At 42.5% G+C, this 22623-nt stretch overlaps 1 protein-coding gene across 1 annotated transcript in view; it reads left to right on the top strand.

The window, feature by feature from the left end:
- The window catches only part of EGFL6 (EGF like domain multiple 6), a 41785-nt gene extending 19513 nt beyond the window's left edge, over positions 1-22272 (top strand). Inside the window, 6 exon segments of the mRNA XM_061408847.1 lie at positions 1534-1656; positions 8563-8874; positions 10832-10912; positions 12590-12694; positions 15241-15506; positions 21645-22272. Coding sequence (XP_061264831.1) covers positions 1534-1656; positions 8563-8874; positions 10832-10912; positions 12590-12694; positions 15241-15506; positions 21645-21755 — 998 coding nt within the window. The 3' untranslated portion in view covers positions 21756-22272.
- The last annotated feature ends 351 nt before the right edge of the window (positions 22273-22623 follow it).

The raw sequence follows: 22623 nt of genomic DNA, 5'->3' as shown, positions 1-22623 counted from the left end.
AGATGACTCTATGATAAGACTGAGGTATCACTCAGCTCTCGGCCCGATACGGGTGAAATCAGAAATCCTGTCCCTTAGGGAAGGAATTCCAAGTCTCAATGAGCAAGTGAAGTGGGGTGTTTGGGGAGCCCTTGCACGGCTTCCCATTGCCCTTGATAGAGCATGAATGGGGCTGGTCCTGCAGACATCTCGGCCCCCTGGGGATTCCTGTTTACATAACGTGCCCATGACACACATGTGTGCATAACACGGAAAGCTGACAGCAGCGGGGAAAGTAGGGTTTCTTTCCACCCTAAGCTCAGAGCTGACCAGGACGTGTCCTGTGTAATTGTGTTGGGGAAATATCCATTCCTGGGTTTTGAACACATTGTATGAAGCCTCCATAGCTCTTCCCTCAAGCCTAAAGGCCATCCTAATCTGGCTTGTAACATTCCCACTTCTTGTGAGCTGGGATCCTCCAAGATGCTCCAGAACCCACCATCTCTGGGGTCCATCTCCAGACTGTGTCACAGAGTTGGAGCCTATTTCCTGAGACCTAGAGGGAGATGCTACAGGACAGGGTGGGAGTCCACACGGGGAGCTGTCAAAGGAAGCAAATCTTTGTGATTTAACAAGTGATTAAGATCAGCACCTGAGCCCCCTTGTGGCTGAGGTAAAAACAATAGCCTAGGGGACGTCCTGGTGGTCCTGTGGTTAAGACTCTGCACTTCACGTGCAGGGTGGCACAGATTTGATCCCTGGTCAGGTAGCTAGGATCCCACATGCCACATGGCACGGCCATAAAGAAATTAATTAATTAAACAAGCAAACAATAGCCTGTTTTGTGCGCATATTCCCCAGGCAAGAATACTGGAGTAGGTTGCCACTTCCTTCTCCAGGGATCTTCCCGACCCAAAAATCCAACCCATGTCTCCTGCATTGGCAGGTGGGTTGTTCACCACAAGTGCCCATGGGAAGCCCTCGAGAAGTATAGCAAAAAAGCGGGAGGGAAAAGAAGGCCAAGGAAGTTGTCACATGGGTGGAATTCAGTAAACTTTCTGAGTCTAAACCCAACAGATGAGCTCAGACCGGCCTAACCCCTGCTCCTGGCAGCCTGTGAACAAAAGGTTCACGTTTTTCAAATGATGTCAGTGCTTCCAAGCCCGTCTTGTTCTTTGTGGGCAAGGAGTTCCAATCCCTTCTATGTATAGAATTTACTTTCTGATATTGTTATTTAGTGGTAAGTTTGGCCGATGACAATGTTATGCAATCAAGCCTGAACAACTAAGAGATGTCAGGAGCCTTGATAAGCAGGAGAGGAGGTTTCTGTGGGGGAGGTGAGCTGCAGACACCCTCCCTCCATACCGGGCAGCAAGCAAAGCCAGGGCTTTGGGCCAAGGTGCCAGGCATCCTCGGCTCTTCTGAGCTCCCCAGCCACACAGGGTTCACTGGCTGGGTGGAGTGGTTGGCCCTGGAGTTACTCAAGTTCAGGGGATAGTCTTTCAGCAAGTGCTGTTACCACAAGATGATTCTTGCGACTGTTCACATTTTCAGATATAAATGAATGTGCTGAGAATACCCACACGTGCAGCCTCCATGCCAATTGCCTCAATACCCAAGGATCCTTCAAGTGCAAGTGAAAGCAGGGGTATAAAGGCAGCGGACTGCAGTGTGCCCGTAAGTGCACTTGGTCACCGCATCTTTGCTCTTCCCTATAAAGCATTTGCTCCTTGTCTCCTTCCTCCCTTTCCTTCTCCCTGCTCCTTCCTCTCTGGTGTGTTGGGAGCAGAAGGGGAGCAGGATGCCTGCATACAGTGTTTGGGAACTTAACTCCGCCTCCGACTGTTCTTCTTAGCTAATCAGACCACAGCTCCAGTTCTCACAGAAGTTGTAGGCACTGCACTTAAAGGACCTCAAGGATTCTGAAGGTTCTTCTGCTCACGACATGTTTTCAAATACTGAAAATAAAATTTGAGGACGATGACACTGAGCAAATGCATCAGTCAGGACAGGCTCGGTTATGGGGCAATACCAAACATTCCTGAAGAGTCAGTGGCTTAGAACCGGAGAAGGTTTTTAACCATGTGAGTCAGGACTTTTTTCAGAATGTATAACTGAAAAAAAAAAGTACAATGAAGCGAACCTCCCTTTGTCATCCTCCTCAAGCCTCTATTCACTTTTTTTTTTTTTAAAGTAGAGTCAAGTCTCATGGTTTTGGCTGATGAATTCTTTAATGCTCAGCTGGTAAACTCTGAAACAGTCAATGAAAACATCACTGCTGTCAGAAGCTGCACCAATAATCACAGTTTCTTTTGCCACTTGTGCTATACCCAGAGAGAGTTGTCAGGGAGTTTCTTGTCCACATTGTCACTTAGGAATGCAGGCTGACAGAGGTCCCACTGTCTTATGGTACCATGGTGTCAATCCGAGGCTGAGGGTTCATCACAGCAGTTAAAGAAGTGTGGATGATCATGATTAAGCTTGGAAGCAGGGGAGAAAATATATCTAATCCTGTCACGCATCCTGAAAAAGAAGAAAACTAGAAATCATGGTGAGCACCCGGAATATCTTCCAAGACCAGCCAGCAAAGATCATAGGTCAGTCACATGCCTGATCAACCATGTCCCACTCTGTTTAGTCACCTGGGCTTATCCTTTGATCATGTCCCTTTTAGCATTGGCTCATTGTGTGCCAAGACTTATTGGCCACCCTGACTCTACTCTCTCATAGATGCCTTAGGAGCATAGCCACATATTCCAATAAATATGGCTGTAAGTCATCCCTTGAGCTGTATCGCATCCTGTACCCCCACCTGGCTGATACTCCTGATGACGACAGAGCTGAACTCAGTGATGGCAAAAATAAACAGCCCACACACCATGATGGACTCTGAGCACCACACTCATAAAAGATTCATCATACCCCAGCAGCACTGGATGAAATGATGTACACAAGAGTATAAGCAATGAAGATGAAGTATAAGCAATGAAGAAATCACATTCTGTGAAGAACTGCCAAAAGAACTGGGCAGCATTTAACCTGGAAGAAAAAAAAAAAGGTGTGGAAAAGCAGACACAGTGCCTGTAAATATTTTGAGGAATGTAAAGTAAAAAAGCCAACTCACTGGAAAAGACTCTGATTCTGGGAAAGATTAGAGGCAGGAGGAGAAGGGGACGACAGAGAATGCGGTGGATAGATGGCATCCCCGACTCAATGGACATGAGTTTGAGCAAACTCCAGGAGTTGGTGATGGAAGCGAGGCCTGGTGTGCTGCAGTCCATGGGGTCACAAGGAGTCGGACATGACTGAGCGACTGAACAACAACAAAAGTAAAAGTGCTTTCCCATAGCCGAAGTAGGCCAAGGGTGGGACTGCATTCTCTCTGACAAATTTCCCCATCAGGGATCTCAGAGTGAAGAGAACCTGTGGAGTGGGGACCATGGCCTCCAGGAGGGCCCCCGCTTTGGTTAGAGATGGGATTCAGCGACTCCTCGGTCTCCAGTAGCTTGTTTCTGTGGTTTCCATCCCTCTGTGTAGACGTGCCCATGGTGTCCTTCTGGAACTTTATTCAAAGAAAGGCTGAGAGACTGGCTTCCTGTGCAGGGATGTGCATGGGTAGGTGGGATGGCGGGAAAGATGCCATAATTTTGAAAGACCTGCAGAGAAGGGATGGAATCAGTAAACCTTCCACACAGGATCAGTGGTCAAGGGCTCCCTCACGCCACCAACTTTGCACATGTCCATTCTGGCCTCGCCGGTCTCAGGTCGTCTGGTCGACAGCCCAGCTTAGGGCTAGGAAGGCCTGAATTTGAATCCAAGCTGTACCCCATACTGCCTGTGGTCTTTGGCCAGGTGCTCCACCTCTCTAAACTCAGTGTCTTTCTATCTGAAATGGGCCCCGTGGTGGCCCTTTAGCGAGTCCTCAGAAGGGGCCAGGCCACTGTCCCTCAGAGACCCCTGACTCCAGTGAGGTGGGGGACAGTTCTGTGCATGTCCCAAGCCCCAGTGCAGTGGACTCTGCCTGCATTGTGGCCTTGTGCCTTCCTCCCAGAGCTAAAGCCCCAAATTCTCACCCCCAAGGATAGTCAGTCCTCAAGCCGTGAGGACCAGGGGTCTACACGTCAATCCCCCAGCCTCCCCTGTGCAGCGGGACAGCTCTGAGGTGGGTTCTGTGCTGGTTCCCAGATGTCCCTCGACACCCACAGTGATTACCTGTCCATCGAGGCACCATTTTTGACTCTCCTCCCTTCCTGTCTCACTGTCCCTCTTACCCCTCTTCCGCCTCCTGGAATCACCTGTTAAGTAAACCACCTGCACCTAAATCCTTATCTTGGGTTATGTTTGGGGGCCCCCACATTCCTCCCAATACTTCTCTCATAGGTTCATTGAGACTTGAATGAGGTAGTATAGACAGAGAGCTTAGTTCGGCCAGGCACATAGTAGATGCTCAATAAAGTTAGCTCTGGCTCAGACTGTTATTAGCACAGTTTCAATCATATTCATTAAGGTCTAGCTCCTCCTGACTCTGAAATCCTGTAAAAGTAAATGCAGAAAAATGCTGTGCATAGAGAAAAAAGGTTCACTGGAAAAACACTTGTGTCAGTAAGGGAGCAACTCAACTCACCTCCACGTACTCATCCCTGTCCCCAGACCAAAGAATCACAGAGATTAGGAAGAACTGGCCAAAACAGACCTGGAGTGCTTCCTTCTTAATCACTGGCTCCCTCTTGAAACAACAGTGTGTCACCAACGTCCAAATGAAGGCACTGTTTTTAAGCGAGCAAGTGGGTAGCTGTTTGCAACCCATGTTTTTTGTTATTGTAGCCCAGTGTTTAGAGATTGTAAATCCCCCATCAACCCAAACAGTCTTTAAATTTTACTGAAGTATAGTTTGTGTACAATGTTGTGTTAGTTGCAGGTGTACAGCAAAGTGACTCAGGTATATATGTGTGTGTGTGTGTGTGTGTGTGTGTATATATATATATATATATATATATATATATATAGTAGTGAGTGTATGTTAATCTCAGCCTCCTAATTTATCCACCCCTCCACCTTTCCCCTTTGATAACCATAGATTTGTTTTTGAAATATGTGAGTCTGTTTCTGTTTTGTAAATAAGGTCATTTGTATCACTTTTTAAAATTAGATTCCACATATAAGTACTATCATATGAAATTTGTCTTCCCCTACCTGACTGACTTCACTTAGTATGATCATCTCTTGGTCCATCCATGTTGCTGCCAATGGCATTGCTGTGTTCTTTTGTGTGGCTGAGTAGTTTTCCATTGTATATATGTGCCACCTCTTCTTTATGCATCCCTCTGTTGATGGGCATTTAGGTTGTTTTCATGTCTTGGCTGTTGTAAATAGTGCTATGAGCTTAGCAGTGCATGTATATTTTTGAATTACAGTTTTCTCTGGATACATGCTCAGGAGTGGGATTGCAGGATCATATGGTAGTTCTGTTTGTAGTTCTTAAAGTACTCTCCATACTGTTCTCCACAGTGGTGTATCAATTTACATTGCCACCAACAGTATAGGAGGCTTCCCTTCCCTCCACACCCTCTCCAGCATTTACTGTTTGTGGACTTTTTGATGATGGACATTCTGACTGATATGAGGTGATACCTCGTTGTAGTTTTGATTGCATTTCTCTGATAATTAGTGATGTTGAGCATCTTCTCATGTGGTTTTTGGCCATCTGCATGTCTTCTTTTAAGAAATGTCCATTTTTCTGATTGGCTTGTTTTTGTTTTTGTTTTTTTTGACATAGAGTTGCATGAGCTGTTTGTTAATGAGCTGTTTGTTATTTTGGTCAACCTAAACATTTCTTATGCTAAGAAAACTTTTCTTTTCTTTGGTCATCCAACTCTAAGCTTATTTAGGGGAGCAGTTTAAAACAAATTTTTCTTGATTCTTCAAAACCTCAAACTTATCACAATGTTCTGTTTGATATCTGAAAAATCATTAATTTTGTTGCTGTCCATTCTGCAGCAGAATCATTTCTCTAGTCTTTTGCCAAAATGTTTATTTACAGAAGAAAACTATCTTCGGGTCACTCACTATGTTATTTGCCCAGTCCTTTCCATTCTGCTTTGATTGATTCTCTGTAAAATAAACAGCCATGTCTCTTTTGAAAATTGATCTTAACGTCTTAACAAACATTGCTTAAAGGATGACCAAAATCCACCCTTACGTGCAAAGAAAAGTCATAGAAAAATGAGAGAATCACATCTAATTAGTGTTCAGCATTATAAAATGCTGTGTTGTAAAATACATTTGTATCTGTGTGAACTGCTTGTATATAATAATAAAGTAGCTTTTATTATGAGTGTATTGTTTTTGAAAAAGTCCAGACCTTAGATGGCAGTACAGAAGAGGAGTTAGTCAATTATCCTTATGCACCATCTGTATCCAAAGAACAATGCAACCTAAATGTGGATGTGTGTATTCTTTTACTGCTCTTATACGTGTGTGTTTGTATTAGTCTCTCAGTCATATCTGACTCTTTGCAACCCCATGGATGGTAGCCCACCAGGCTCCTGTGTCCATGGAATTCTCCAGACAAGAATACTGGAGTGGGTAGCCATTCTCTTCTCTAGGGGATCTTCCCAACCCAGGGATCAAACCCGGGTCTCCTGCATTGCAGGCAGATTCTTTACCATCTGAGCCACCAGGGAATATGTGGGTATTAATAATGCACCATTAGATAATGTGGTCTTAGTTTGACAGCAGCTATACGTCATTCTAAGGAAATCAAAACTCTAGTACTACCAAACTTGGTTAGTAACAGTCAATTTAAGAAAGGACACTGTGTCATTTAGTTACCAAGAGCATGGCTTCTGGAATCAAATTGCCTTGGCTTGATTCCTGGCTCCCTAGCCTACTGCCTATGGTCTGAGAGCAAACTAACCTTTCAGGATCTCAGTTTCTCTCTTCAAAATAGTGTGTGCGTGCATGCTAAGTTGCTTCAGTCATATCAGACTCTTTGCAACACTATGGACTATAGCCTGCCAGGCTCTTCTGTCCATGGGATTCTCCAGGCAACTGGAGTGGGTTGTCATGCTCTTCTCCAGGGGATCTTCCCAGCCCAGGGATTGAACTTGTGTCTTTTATGTCTCCTGGGAAGCTCATAATAGTATCTGACCCTTAATACTGTTTTGGCTATTACATGAAATAATCCATACATAATAAATAAGCATCCATGTGTAGGGCATAACTCCAACCCAGAATGTATTAAATGCTCTATAACCATGCACACATAGGAGGAGTAATAGTGACAGTGGCTTCTTTACCAAAATTCAATCATGGCTCCCATTGGAAAGCAGCTTCTTTAGTCATTGAACATAAGCTTTAATCATTAGAAGTTCACATTTTACAGAGCATATTCAAGAATATAGGTGTGAGTACAACGAGGCCATTCCCATACTTTTTCCTTCAGTAATAACACAAGCAGAAGAGGTATGATCTGGAAAAGAATTTAACTTAGTAGAAGATTTTCGATATTCTGGTGACGAATTCTAAAAATAATAGTAAACACAAGCCCAATATATGTTGGCCACTGATCTTAGTAATTGACATGTATTCACCCATTTTAACCTTATAAATGCCCTCTTTTTATCCTAGCATTTTTTTAAAGTCAACTTGTCATTTATTTATTTATTTGGCTGTGTCAGATCTTAGTTGCAGCATACAGAATCTTTCATTGCAGAACACGGAGTCTCTAGTTGTGGCACGTGGGCTTAGTTGCTCCATAGCATGTGGGAATCTTAGTTCCCCGACCAGGGATTTGTGCTATATACTAGGGTCCTTATTGATTATTTTACATATAGTAGTAGTGTGTATCTGTTAATCCCAAACTCCTATTTTATCTCTCCTTCCCTTTCCCCTTTAGTAATCATATATTTGCTTTCTATGTCTGTCAGTCTATTACAAAGATGCATTTTAAAAAAGAATTTAATTTAGTGGTGAGAAATACGAAATGAATGTAAAACTAAATATAGATGCCTCTCTATAAATAATCAATAAGGAAAATCATTTAGCTTTTGATACTAGTTGGTTGAGGTGAAGAAATTCAAAGATATGTGTACACTGAATCAAAAGTCACCATTTTTGTAGGTCACAAATGGCTCCTTATTGGCAATGTACATATGGTTCAACATAATGCTAGCTATAATTTTTTAACATCACATTTAAACAAATTACAGGGCTCCCTGGGCAAGAGTAGCTTTGACAAATACCAGTGTGAAAGCAGAAATATTAGAGGATTCTGGAAAATTCATCACATTGTGATCTGTAACCCAGCTTAGTAGGAGCAGGTATTTCATCATCATAGTTTATGAAGCAAAACGAAGGTTTGTCTTTGAACGATTAAGGTAGTTAAGATCCTGCTGTAACCATTGGAACCACTTAAAACAGATGCAAATGCAGTTCTTTCTAAAATATCAGATGATTGAGCCTCATATGTGTTGATTCTGGAAGCATTCATTGACTGCACTTTGACATTTTTTAAATGCTCCGTTTTTGTGAGAGATCTGATTATTGGTCAATGTGGAACTTCTCTTTTACTGTTGGTTTCAGTTATCCCAGAAAATTCTGTGAAAGAACTCCTCAGAGCACCTGGTACCATCAAGGACAGAATTAAGAAGTTGCTTGCTCACAAGAATAGCATGAGAAAGAAGGTAAAAATGAAAAACATCGCAGAACCCAGAGGGACGCCCACCACAAAGGTTGACTCGGAGCCCTTCAGCTCTGAAGAGAGCATTTCCAGAGATGGGAACCCTCACGGAGAAAAGAAGAGGAATGAAAACAGAAAGAAAGAGAGGCTGGAGGATGAGAAAAGAGATGAGAACCATGTGCAACAGGAGCAAAGCCTTCATGGAGATGTGTTCTGTGAGTATCAAGTATGACTTTTGTTAATTTATGCATCTTATGAAAAGTGAATTGTAGTTTTCCCTGGCAAATGACAGGAAAGAGGAAGATGCCATAACTAAGACGGTGAAGTGAAGTGTGACAGTTAGTCGCTCAGTCGTGTCCAGCTCTTTACCACCCCATGGACTGCAGTCCGCCAGGCTCCTCTGCCTATGGAATGAGTAGCCAATCCCTACTCCAGGGAATCTTCCCAACCCAGGGATCGAACCCTGGTCTCCCACATTGCAGGCAGATTCTTTACTGTCTGAGCCACCAGGGAAGCCTATGTAAGATGGGGTCAGCTTTAAATCTTAAGAAGCAAGGTTCTCTATACGGTCTGGAAACTAACATCTTCTGCAGATACAAAATCACATTTGCTGCTGTGGGATGCACAGGTCAGCCCTTTCCACTTACCCAGGAGGTGTCCTATTTGATGCAGCCCCTCCTTCTGCTCCTGACCAAGGAAGCCTGCTTGTCCTGCCAGCTGGGTCATCTGGTTGCCCAGCTCTGGGTGCAGCGCACCCCTAAATCTCCGAGAGATCCACCCCCCACCCAGGTAGATCTGCTAAGCTCTACCTTTTTCCTTCTTGAAGGCACTTTTTACAGGCACACTCAGTGAAAGGAGAATGTCAGAGTTGTGTGGTTATAATTTTAAAAGGTAAAATAGAGGAACATTCTATATAGAGCTTAAGCTTCAGTTTTCTACATGAGCTAGAGAATCACCATTGTCACCAGTGACTGTGCAGAGCCATCGTCAGCCTCGGCCCCTGAAGGGGGATTTCCATGTTGACCCAGCCTGGGACTTTCCCTTCCATTCTCACCAGGCATCTGTTGCTCCCTCTCTATTTTGCCTTGTCTGTGCTCGCCCCATTGTTGTTGTTATTGTTGTTCACTCGCTCAGTAGTGTCCAACTCTTTGCGACCCCATGGCCTGCAGCATGCCAGGCTTGCCTGTCCTTCACCATCTCCTGGAGCTTACTCAAACTCATGTCCATTGACTCAGTGATACCATCCAACCGTTTCATCCTCTGTTGTCCCCTTCTCCTCCTGCCTTCAATCTTTCCCAGCATCCAGGTCTTTTCTAAGGAGTCACTTCTTCCCATCAGGTGGCCCAAGTATTGGAGCTTCAGCATCAATCCTTCCACCGACTATTCAGGATTGATTTCCTTTAGGATTGACTTGTTTGATCTTGCAGACCAAGGGACTCTCAAGAATCTTCTCCAAAACCACAGCTTGAAGGCATCCGTTCTTCAGTGCTCAGCCTTCTTTATGGTCCAACTCTTACATCTATATATGACTACTGGAAAAACCATAGTTTTGACCATATGGATCTTTGTCAGCAAAGTCATGTTTCAGCTTTTTAATATGCTGTGTTTAGGTTAGTTAGGTGATGCCTAATGAGGTCCACTGGGGGCACCTTTCAAAAAAGATGTTCTAGATGCAGAAACTGGCACCAATATGAATGCTTTGGAAATGTTAGGGAAACACTGCTGTAACATACTCTGTAAGTAGAACACAGCTGTCCCTTGGTATCCCTGGGGGATTGGTCCCAGGAACCCCCGCAGACACAAAAATCCATGGATGCTCAAGGTTTATATAAAACAGTGCAGTATTCATATATAATCTAAACACATCCTCCCCTATACTTTAAGTAGTCTCTAGATTACTTAAAAGACCTAATACAATGTAAATGCTGTGTAAATGGTTTCCTCGTATGCAAGGCAAATTCAAGATTTCCTCTTTGGAACTTTCTGGATTTTTTAAAAAAATATTTTCAACCTGTCATTGGTTGAATCTGTGAATGTGGAGCCCATGGTTATAAATAGCCAGCTATGTATGATAAGCCATATATGATAAACCATCTTTGTTCATTGATTCATACCTTCTTAGTATGTGGGGCTTTAGGGATTTCTTTTTACTGATCAAGTGTTCATTATTAGCTCCTAAGGGGAATGAAGCAAGTGAAGTTGATCTGGTTCTGGTCCAAAGAAAAACTACATCATCCCATCTGAAACACAAAGGTGAGTAACATATATTAGGAGTGAGTATATTTTAGGAGTAATAGCACTCATAAAGAATATTGAAGAATGGAAGCAAGCATTACCTGGCATCTTTTAATTTTAGAAGTTAGACTGAAACATCTTTTCTGGAATAGGGGAAAATACAGGTTAAGAAGAAAGGAAAGTGAGAAAAGAGGCTGTGTGTTTGTACTGGCTTAAGATATATGTAGATGGACAGCCTGGATTCCAATCTAGTTTAGGAGTCAGGTCTAGTTCCAGCCCTCAGTGTTTGGAGGACTTGGTCAAATCATTTATGACTCTCAGTTTTACTTTCTTGAAAATGGGCACGATTGTAGAATTTTTGTGGCAGCCACATCAAATGATGTAATGTACGTGAAAATGCTTTGCAAATCATTAATGCGTCAACAACCAGTTGCTGCCCCTTATCTCTTTAGCTTTTCCCCTTTCTTTGCCCTTCCTTTATTCTTTAGTATAAACTGCAAAAGCCCCCCATTCCAAGCCAGAGTCTGGTATTCGTTACAAATCAGAAACCTCTCAGTCTTTCCTCTTTTTCCCAGTGGTAATTTCTGACACCTACATCAGAGGTCAGGACTTTTTTCTGTAAAGGGCCAGAGGCTGAATATTTCAGGCTTTGTGAACCATACACTCTCTGTTGCATCTGTCAGCTCTATCACTGCAGCTCAAAAGCAGCCACAGTCAATATGTAAATGAATAGGCTTGCTGTGTTTCAATAAAACTTTATTTGCAAGACCAAGCAGTGGGCCAGGATGTTAGTTTGCTGACCCCAATCTACATAAAAGTAACTGGAGGCACTGGGTCAAAGGTTGTTCTAGCTGACCCTGTACTCCACGCAGTTGTTAGGATTTGTTAAATGAACATTTGTTAGATGGAGCCCCTGGGTGCCAGATGGTTCAACAAAAGACCACAAAAGAAATTTAAATAGACAAGTTTATTACTCCAGGTCATGGGAAACGACATGGCATGGCCTCCAGGGGCCCTAGAGGGAAGTCCAGGCAGAACGTGGGGCACACGCCTCTCTGAGGGTCCATGTGTGTGTAGTGCTTTGGGCTTGTTGGGCTAAGGTTGCATTGATGGATTCCAATGAAAACAATTGAGGTGTTAGTAAGCTTCAGGGAGGTCTTATCTAAGGCAGACACAAGGCCCTGGGAAGCAGGGGAGGGTGTCAGTCACAGGGGACGTTGGGAAAGTCATACAAGGAACTCGCTTTTACGAGTGACTCCGTGGGCTCTTATCTAGGGCTTGCACTTGTGTGAGGGCTAATGCCAGCTTAAGGCCCTCGCAGACTGCAGGGCCAAACAAAATGGATACCAAGATGGCCATACTTAGCTAAACTTGTTTTTAATTGAAATATATTTGATTGATAATGTTGTGTTAGTTTCTGCTGCACAGCAGAGTGATCCAGTTATACATTATAGGTATATATTTATGTTTGCATTCTTTCCCATTATGGCTTGTCATAGGATATTGAGTATAGTTCCCTGTGCTATGCAGTAGGACTTTGTTGTTTACCCATCCTATAGATAATAGTTTGCATCTTTTAGTCCCAAATTCCCTAAACTCTTGACAGCAACTGCAAACATGGCCACGCCTTCCAAAGCTCCCAATGTTAAAACATTTCCTAATCTGCTAAATGATGCTGAATGATCCCTTTCTTAGCAGATTTAAATATCTCAGTTGACTGCACCTTTGACCATGGCATCTGTGGCTGGAAACAGGATATAGGAGATGATTTCAACTGGAATCCTGCGGACGGAGATAGTGGTATGTAGTCTTTACTGATCCATGTCCCGTGGTCTGGTCCTGGAATTAAAGCTATCCAATGATTCAAGGGTAATTGTTCTCATTGCTTGTGAAGTCAGGGTTGTTTGTCACGTTTGGAAGCTTTTAGACCTTCCCAAGTCTCCCCTGATAAATGATTGACTTAGTCCATTTCTCACCCGCCTACCCCGTAAAGGATTCTCCAGCAAACCTCTTCTGTATTCACTCCCCTGCTCATGAAACACAGATGTAGGACTTTGTATAAGGATAAAGAGTATTTGGGAAAAGGTAGAAGGAAGTTGTTTCTTTTCCCCAGTTTACCAGCTATGGTGCTCTGTGGTTGTCTTTTGAGTTTAGGAGGAGGGGGAAAGGAATCTGGAAAGGAAATATTAATATGACCTCTCCCTAAACCTGGAGTTTTAGGAGCGTCACCTCTCAGAGCACTGAAATCATAATGAGCAGCAGATCAGCACTCTGAACTCCTGGACTGGACTTGCCCACCTATCGCTGGAGGATTTCTTTCATTCCAATTAACCTTGAATTTTTCTCTGCTGAAGCTCTGAGTTGCCTACTTTCCACTGTCTACTATTGATGGGCTCTAACTTCCTTTGAGGCAGAGCATTTGGACGGCAGATCCCATTTGGAGCATAAATAGAATTTTGGTCATTTAAAGCTGACTCTGTAATTAGAAATAACTGTTATACTTTCAGGAAATCTGGTTCTTTACCCATCAAAGTGTTTCTTTGGAGAGGTATATGCCCAGCCCTCAGGTAAAAGATCCTTCTAGATCCTTCCTTGACACTGATTCCTCCCTGAGAGCCTTCCTTGCAAGCCCTTACATGCAATCAGGAAACCTGGGTATCTCCTAACAAAAATTCCTGTTAGAACATGGGATTAAGGGAGAGGATAGAAGTTCCCTATTTACAAACACCTGATTTGCAAATAACCCTGAGGTTCACCCAACACGGGATGAATCAGCATTTTTAGAAGGCTGAAATCTCAAGGACAGATCAAAGTGGGCTTGAACTGGAGTAAAAGGGAAACCTACCACAGTGGGTCACAAAAGACTGTAGCTAGTAGAGCTGCTAGATAAAATGTAGGATGCCTCAATTTCAGATAATCAGCACATGCTTTTTAGTATATCTCAGACATGTTGTTTATGTGAAATGCAAACTCCACAGGGCATTCTGCACTTTTATTCTCTGAATCTGGCAAACTTACTAACTGGGAAAGAAGACCAGGCAGTCTCTGGGTCCAATGAAAACTAGAGCAATGTCAATCTGGGCCCTGAGAATGTCTCTAGGAGTTGGACTACCAGAAAACTCCACCCACCCACCATGTCTTTCTCCTGGCTTCTAGAGGAATATCTTCTTTCTGTCAACTTCTTCAAACCCCACCCTAAGAGAGTTTTTGTCCAAGTCCATCAAAGCCACGACCAGAAGGCTGCAGATGAGCAAACATCCACTACACTGGTTACAAAATTCTTGGGAAAAGGTCCTGAGAAACAGAAGGTGATCTGCGTTCCTGCCATCTTCAAACAGAACTTGGAGTGATACATTGCACATGGTGGCTCAGCTCCATGATACCGTTAGTACAAATTCATGTATGTTGTGAATTAAATACCACACTGTGGACCCACCTAACCAGCTAGCCATCTTATATACAACTCAGTGCAGGTGGAAAGTTCTGGAACACAAATTTTCTTCTTCTTTTTTTTAATTAGTTTCTTTTTTTTTAATTTAATTTTATTTTTTAACTTTACAATATTGTATTGGTTTTGCCCTACATCAACATGAATCCTCCACAGGTATACACGTGTTCCCCATCCTGAACCCTCCTCCCTCCTCCCTCCCTGTACCATCCCTCTGGGTCGTCCCAGTGCACCAGCCCCAAGCATCCAGTATCGTGCATCAAACCTGGACTGATGACTCATTTCATATATGATATTATACATGTTTCAATGCCATTCTCCCAAATCATCCCACCCTCTCCCTCTCCCACAGAGTCCAAAAGACTGTTCTATACATCAGTGTCTCTTTTGCTGTCTCGTAAACAGGGTTATTGTTACCATCTTTCTAAATTCCATATATATGTGTTAGTATACTGTATTGGTGTTTTTCTTTCTGGCTTACTTCACTCTGTATAATAGGCTCCAGTTTCATCCACCTCATTAGAACTGATTCAAATGTATTCTTTTTAATGGCTGAGTAATACTCCATTGTTTTCTGTTAGCTGAAAATTATCTACAGTGCTCAAAGACCATTAAATTAGATTCTTACCCCATACCTACCACTACCAAGCTTTGTGAATGTGAGCAGATTCCTCAGTTTCTCTAACTCTCAGTTTCCTTCTCTACAGAACAAAGAATTTCAGCCCTAGGATTCTAAAATTCATGTTAGCATGAAAATTTTGTTCCTAAATATTTGAAATGAAAAGGACTTGAGCTTTCCCTGTAGGCACCTAGGGTTCATTTTTTAACAGCTATTTTATTCACTGTAGCCAACCCTTTGCAATGGCCTCATTAACTGGGGGTTTTTCTTCTCTTCCAGCTGTTGGCTACTATATGGCTGTTTCAGCCCTGACGGGTCAGAAGAAGGACATAAGCCATTTGAAACTTCTCCTCCCCAACCTGCAACCCCACAGCAACTTCTGTTTGCTCTTTCATTACCGGCTGGCTGGAAACAAAGTAGGGAAGCTTAGAGTGTTTGTGAAAAATAGGAACAATGCTCTGGCCTGGGAGAAAACCTGGAGCACCGATGAACTGTGGAGGATGGGGAAAACTCAGCTGTATCACGGAATTGATACTCCCAAAAGCGTAAGTGGAAAACTGTATAAAATGAGATTATTTACATTCTTTTTCAGTGATTTAACAAAGCAAAACACTTACTGAAGTACCTAGGCCTTGGGGCTACAGAGATGAATAAGACTTTCCCCTCCACTTAAGAGCTTATATTCTGGAGTGAAATAGGCAAGGTATTTAACAGCACAACTAATGATAATACTTGTCAGATGCAGGCATATCATATTCTGTGGAAATGAACTGCTCATGTGTCAGGCTCCTCCCACCAACTTCCTTCCAAACCAGGCCCTAAATTCCTTACTACATAAAAGCACATCCTGCTCATTGATTTTGTGCCCAGCACTTATCACAATGAATGGAAACTAAAAGGTCATTTTCCAAAATATTTATTTTATTCAAGTATAGTTAATTTATAATGTTGTGTTCATTTCTGCTGTACAGGTGATTCAGTTCTACCTCTATATACAGTAAGTCCCCTGCATATGAATGAGTTCTGTTCCTAGAACACATTTGTAAGTCCAACAAATTTAGCCAAGGTACCCATCTAAATCAATTGGCTATATAGTACTGTACTGTAATAGGTTTATAATACTTTTCACACAAATAATACATAAAAAAAAAACACGGAAAATAAAGAAAACATTTTAAATCTTACAGTACAGTACCTCAAAAAGCACAGTAGTGCAGTACAACAGCTGGCACACAGGGGCTGGCTTCAAGTGGACAGGCAAGAAGAGTTACCGATGGAGGAGGGAGAGGAGGTGGGAGATGGTAGAGCTGAAGGATCATCAGCAATAGGAGACAGAGGACGAGCTGGAATGTCACTCACGCCTGACATGAATGGAACGTAGGTTCGCATCTCTGAAAGCTAGAAACTTGAAAGCTCATATGTAGGGGATCTAACTGTAATTCTTCTTCCTAATCTTTTCCATTATGGTTTATCACAAGGTACTGAATAGAGTTCCCCGTGCCCTACAGTAGGACCCTGCTGTTTATCCATTCCCTAATAGTTTGCATCTGCTGCAGTTGCTGCTGCTGCTGCTGCTGCTAAATCGCTTCAGTCGTGTCCGACTCTGTGCGACCCCACAGACGGCAGCCCACCAGGCTCCCTCGTCTTGGGATTCTCCAGGCAAGAACACTGGAGTGGGTTGCCATTTCCTTCTCCAATGCGTGAAAGTGAAAAGTGAAAGTGAAGTCGCTCAGTCATGTCTGACTCTTCGAGACCCCATGGATTGCAGCCTACCAGGCTCCTCGGTCCATGGGATTTTCCAGGCAAGAGTACTGGAGTGGGTTGCCGCTGCCTTCTCCTAACCCCAAATTCCCAATCCACCCCTCCCCCACCCCACCTTGGTAACCGCAAGTCTGTTCTCTCTGTCTGTGAGTCTGTTTCTGTTTTGTAGATAGGTTCACTTGTCTCATATTTTATTTTATTTATGTTTTGGCCCCAATGTGCCACATGTAGGATCTTAGTTCCCTGACTAGGGATCAAACCCATGCCCCCTGCATTGGGAGTGCAGAGTGTTAACCACTAGACTGCCAGGGAAGTCCACATTTGTGTCATATTTTAGATTCCACATATGACTGGTATCATACGGTGTTGGTCTTTCTTTGTCTGACTTACTTCACTTAATGTGATATTCTCTAGGTCCATCCATGTTAGTTCCTGGTCCAGGGATTGAACCTGGGCCCTGACAGTGCAAGCTCCATGTCCTAACCAAAAGACCATCAGGGTTATATATTATAGTGTATATATATTAATCCCAATCTCCCAATTTATCCCTCCCTACCCTTGTCCCCTTTGGTAACCATGTTTATTTTCTATGTCTGTGGCTGTGTTTTGTAAATAAGTTTATATGTACTATTTTTACCACTATTTTTTTGGATTCCATATATAAATCATATCACATTTGTCTTTCTATGTCTTACTTCATTCAGTAGGACCAACTAGATCCATCCATATTGTTGCACATGGCATTATTTCATTCTTTTTTATGGCTGAGTAATATTCCATTGTCTTTTCATACTGTTCATGGGGTTCTCAAGGCAAGAATACTGAAGTGGTTTGCCATTCCCTTCTCCAATGGACCACATACTGTCAGACCTCTCCACCATGACCCACCCATCTTGGGTGGCCCCACACAGCATGGCTTAGTTTCATTGAGTTAGACAAGGCCGTGGTCTGTGTGATTAGATTGACTAGTTTTCTGTGATTATGGTTTTAGTGTGTCTGCCCTCTGATGCCCTCTTGCAACACCTACTGTCTTACTTGGGATTCTCTTACCTTGAACATGTGGTATCTCTTCACGGCTGCTCCAGCAAAGTGCAGCCACTGCTCCTTATCTTGGATGAGGGGTATCTCCTCACCACCGCCCCTCCTGACCTTGAACGTGGAGTTCATGAACAGTATGAAAAAGCAAAATGATTGGATACTGAAAGAGGAACTCCCAGTCAGTAGGTGCTACTGGTGATCAGTGGAGAAATAACTCCAGAAAGAATGAAGGGATGGAGTCAAGGCAAAAACAATACCCAGTTGTGGATGGACTGGTGACAGAAGCAAGGTCTGATGCTGTAAAGAGCAATATTGCATAGGAACTTGGAATGTTAGATCCATACTACTACTAAGTCACTTCAGTCGTGTCCGACTCTGTGCGATCCCATAGACGGCAGCCCAACAGGCTCCCCCATCCCTGGGATTCTCCAGGCAAGAACACTGGAGTGGGTTGCCATTTCCTTCTCCAATGCATGAAAGTGAAAAGTGAAAGTGAAGTCGCTCAGTTGTGTCCGACTCTTAGTGACCCCATGGACTGCAGCCTACCAGGCTCCTCCATCCATGGGATTTTCCAGGCAAAAGTACTGGAGTAGGGTGCCATTGCCTTCTATGAATCAAGGCAAATTGGAAGTGGTCAAATAAGAGATGGCAAGAGTGAGCATCGACATTCTACAAATCAGAGAACTAAAATGGACTGGAATCGGCGAATTTAACTCAGATGACCATTATATCTACTACTGTGGGCAGGAACCCCTTAGAAGAAATGGAGTAGCCATCATGGTCAACAAAAGAGTCCGAAATGCAGTACTTGGATGCAATCTAAAAAACAACAGAATGATCTCTGTTCTTTCCAAGGCAAACCATTCAATATCACAGTAATGCAAGTCTATGCCCCAACCAGTAACGCTGAAGAAGCTGAAGTTGAACGGTTCTTTGAAGACCTACAAGACCTTTTAGAACTAACACCCACAAAAGATATCCTTTTCATTACAGGGGACCGGAATGCAAAATTAGGAAGTCAAGAAACACCTGGGGTAACAGGTAAATTTGGCCTTGGAATACAGAATGAAGCAGGGCAAAGGCTAATAGAGTTTTGCCAAGAGAACGCACTGGTCATAGCAAACACCCTCTTCCAACAACACAAGAGAAGACTCTAGGGAAAACTACTAGACCATTCAGGTATGACCTAAATCAAATCCCTTATGATTATACGGTGGAAGTGAGAAATAGATTTAAGGGACTATATCTGATAGATAGAGTGCCTGATGAACTATGGACAGAGGTTCGTGACATTGTACTGGATACAGGGATCAAGACCATCCCCATAGAAAAGAAATGCAAAAAAGCAAAATGGATGTCTGGGGAGGCCTTACAAATAGCTATGAAAAGAAGAGAAGCGAAAAGCAAAGGAGACAAGGAAAGATATAAGCATCTGAATGCAGAGTTCCAAAGAAGAGCAAGAAGAGATAAGAAAGCCTTTCTCAGTGATCAATGCAAAGAAATACAGAAAAACAACAGATTGGGAAAGACTCTTCAAGAAAATTAGAGATACCAAGGGAATATTTCATGCAAAGATGGGTTCAATAGGGGACAGAAATGTTATGGACCTAACAGAAGCAGAAGATATTAAGAAGAGATGGCAAGAATACACAGAAGAACTGTACAAAAAAGATCTTCACAACCAAGATAATCACGATGGTGTGATCACTCACCTAGAGGCAGATATCCTGGAATGTGAAGTCAAGTGGGCCTTAGAAAGCATCACTACAAACAAAGCTAGTGGAGGTGATGGAATTCCAGTGGAGCTATTTCAAATCCTGAAAGATGATGCTGTGAAAGTGCTGCACTCAATATGCCAGCAAATTTGGAGAACTCAGCAGTGGCCACAGGACTGGAAAAGGTCAGTTTTCATTCCAATCCCAAAGAAAGGCAATGCCAAAGAATGCTCAAACTACTGCACAATTGCACTCATCTCACAGGTTAGTAAAGTAATGCTCAAAATTCACCAAGCCAGGCTTCAGCAATATGTGAACCGTGAACTTCCTGATGTTCAAGCTGGTTTTAGAAAAGGCAGAGGAACCAGAGATCAAATTGCCAACATCCGCTGGATCATGGAAAAAGCAAGAGAGTTCCAGAAAAACATCTATTTCTGCTTTATTGACTATGCCAAAGCCTTTGACTGTGTGGATCACAATAAACTGTGGAAAATTCTGAAGGAGATGGGAATACCAGACCACCTGACCTGCCTCTTGAGGAACCTATATGCAGGTCAGGAAACAACAGATAGAACTGGACATGGAACAACAGACTGGTTCCAAATAGGAAAAGGAGTACATCAAGGCTGTATATTGTCACCCTACTTATTTAACTTATATGCAGAGTACATCATGAGAAACGCTGGGCTGGAAGAAGCACAAGCTGGAATCAAGATTGCCAGGAGAAATATCAATAACCTCAGAGATGCAGATGACACCACTCTTATGGCAGGAAGTGAAGAGGAACTAAAAAGCCACTTGATGAAAGTGAAAAAGGAGAATGAAAAAGTTAGCTTAAAGCTCAACATTCAGAAAATTACGATCATGGCATCTGGTCCCATCACTTCATGGGAAATAAATGGGGAAACAGTGGAATCAGTGTCAGACTTTGTTTTTTGGGGCTCCAAAATCACTGCAGATGGTGACTGCAGCCATGAAATTAAAGGACGCTTACTCCTTGGAAGGAAAGTTATGTCCAACCTAGATAGCATATTCAAAAGCAGAGACATTACTTTGCCTACAAAGGTCCTTCTAGTCAAGGCTATGGTTTTTCCAGTAGTCATGTATGGATGTGAGAGTTGGACTGTGAAAAAAGCTGAGCGCTGAAGAATGGATGCTTTTGAACTGTGGTGTTGGAGAAGACTCTTGAGAGTCCCTTGGACTGCAAGGAGATCCAATCAGTCTATTCTAAAGGAGATCAGTCCTGGGTGTTCTTTGGAAGGAATGATGCTCAACCTGAAACTCCAATACTTTGGCCACCTCATGTGAAGAGTTGACTCATTGGAAAAGACTCTGATTCTGGGAGGGATTGGGGGCAGGAGGAGAAGGGGACGACAGAGGATGAGATGGCTGGATGGCATCACAGAGTCGATGGAGGTGAGTTTGAGTGAACTCCGGGATTTGGTGATGGGCAGGGAGGCCTGGCGTGCTGCTATTCATGGGGTCGCAAAGAGTCGGACACGACTGAGCGACTGAACTGAACTGGACTGAACTGAATATTCCATTATACCACACCTTCTTTTCCCTTCATCTGTCGATGGACATCTAGGTTGCTTCCATAACTTGGCTATTGTAAACAGCTCTGCAATGAACATTGGGATGCATCTGTCTTTTCGAACTGCAGTTTTCTCGGCACCCAGGAGTGGGATTGGCCTATCATACAGTAGCTGTGTGTTTAGTTTTTTAAGGAACTACCATACAGATCTCCATAGTGGCTGTACCAATTTGCATTCCCACCAGTGGAGTAGGAGGGTTCATGACGATAATTAAATTTCTTCTAGCCTGGGTTTTGAAAAGAAAATCGTATTATTCCTTTAGTTTTGCTTTTTTTTTTTTTTTTCTTAATAGGAAGGAATTCCAAAATTTCCTCTTAAACTTTACTCTTCTCAGCTTTCCAGGGCTTTCCAGATTCTTTTAAGTGTTGCAGGAGCCCTGTTTTCTCTGATTGTAATTCACTCAGTGTAGATACCAGGCATCTGGAAAATACATTACCATATATTCAGTGTCAAAGCCTGTTTCTATGGAATAGGGACATATGAATTGAGTTCAGTTTAATAGCAACTAAATAGTGGAACTTTATCATTGATTTAAATATTTGCAAGTAATTTTTTATTCCCTCTCCTTTATTAGATTATTTTTGAAGCTGAATGTGGCGAGGGCAAGACTGGAGAAATTGCAGTGGACAGTGTCTTGCTGGTCTCAGACTTATGTCCAGATGGCCTTTTACCCGTGGATGGTTGAATGTTACTGTTATCTTTTATATCTTTATATTTGGCTTTTATGTCAGTTCTCTGTTTTTTGACAGTATATCATAGATCCCCTCCCCCATTTTAGAAATACAAACTGAAAATTGTGGTGTTCAAACAGACTCATTATTGTAAGATGCCTTTCTTTATATGATATACTGATATTTGCTTTAAATATAGTACCATTGTGTCTTCTCATTCATTTCTGAGTCTATCAAACTTGGACGTATCAGTTCAGCCCTCCCCACCCCAGTACATGTGATGTGTCTACATGATTTGGTGAACCACTTTATGTAACATTTCTAGAATTACAAAAAAAAAAAAAAGCAACACAGAGAAATGTTTAACTATTTGACTTTTATGGCACTTCTTGGAAACTATAACATCACAGATAGACTTTTACGTAACTGGCTTAGCCAGATCTTTCACAACCAAGTTTGTATATTTAAGTCCTTTGTAATAATAATATCCAAATAATCACCTTGTGTCATGGTTTAAGTTTTTCTAAGTAAGAAAATATGTTGTTGATTGTATGTTTAATTATGTGTATGGTTATTTGCTTTGCTAGAAAATGTGTTTTATATTCTTTTTTCTGTGAAAACACTTATATTATTTTTAACTTATATTCTTGAAAATTCTTAAAATTACTTGCTATTATGGAAACACACGACTGCTTTCTGAGGCCTCATAACTATGATGCTAACTAGCTTAAGTTATTGAATTGACGGTCTCGGAGAATTATCTAAAATAAAAATTATGCTAGTAACCAGGTTGCAAAAAAGACTATTTTGTCTTTTTCTCTTGTCTATTTCTCTTTTCTTCCAAATTCAAGAACTTCTTTGTGTGGTAATGAATCCTGAGTG

The sequence above is a fragment of the Bos javanicus genome, chromosome X (assembly GCF_032452875.1).
Source record: "Bos javanicus breed banteng chromosome X, ARS-OSU_banteng_1.0, whole genome shotgun sequence".
In the NCBI taxonomy this organism is placed as follows: Eukaryota; Metazoa; Chordata; class Mammalia; order Artiodactyla; family Bovidae; genus Bos; species Bos javanicus.
The sequence above is the reverse complement of the archived record's forward strand: the minus strand, read 5'-3'. Positions and strand labels throughout refer to the sequence as shown.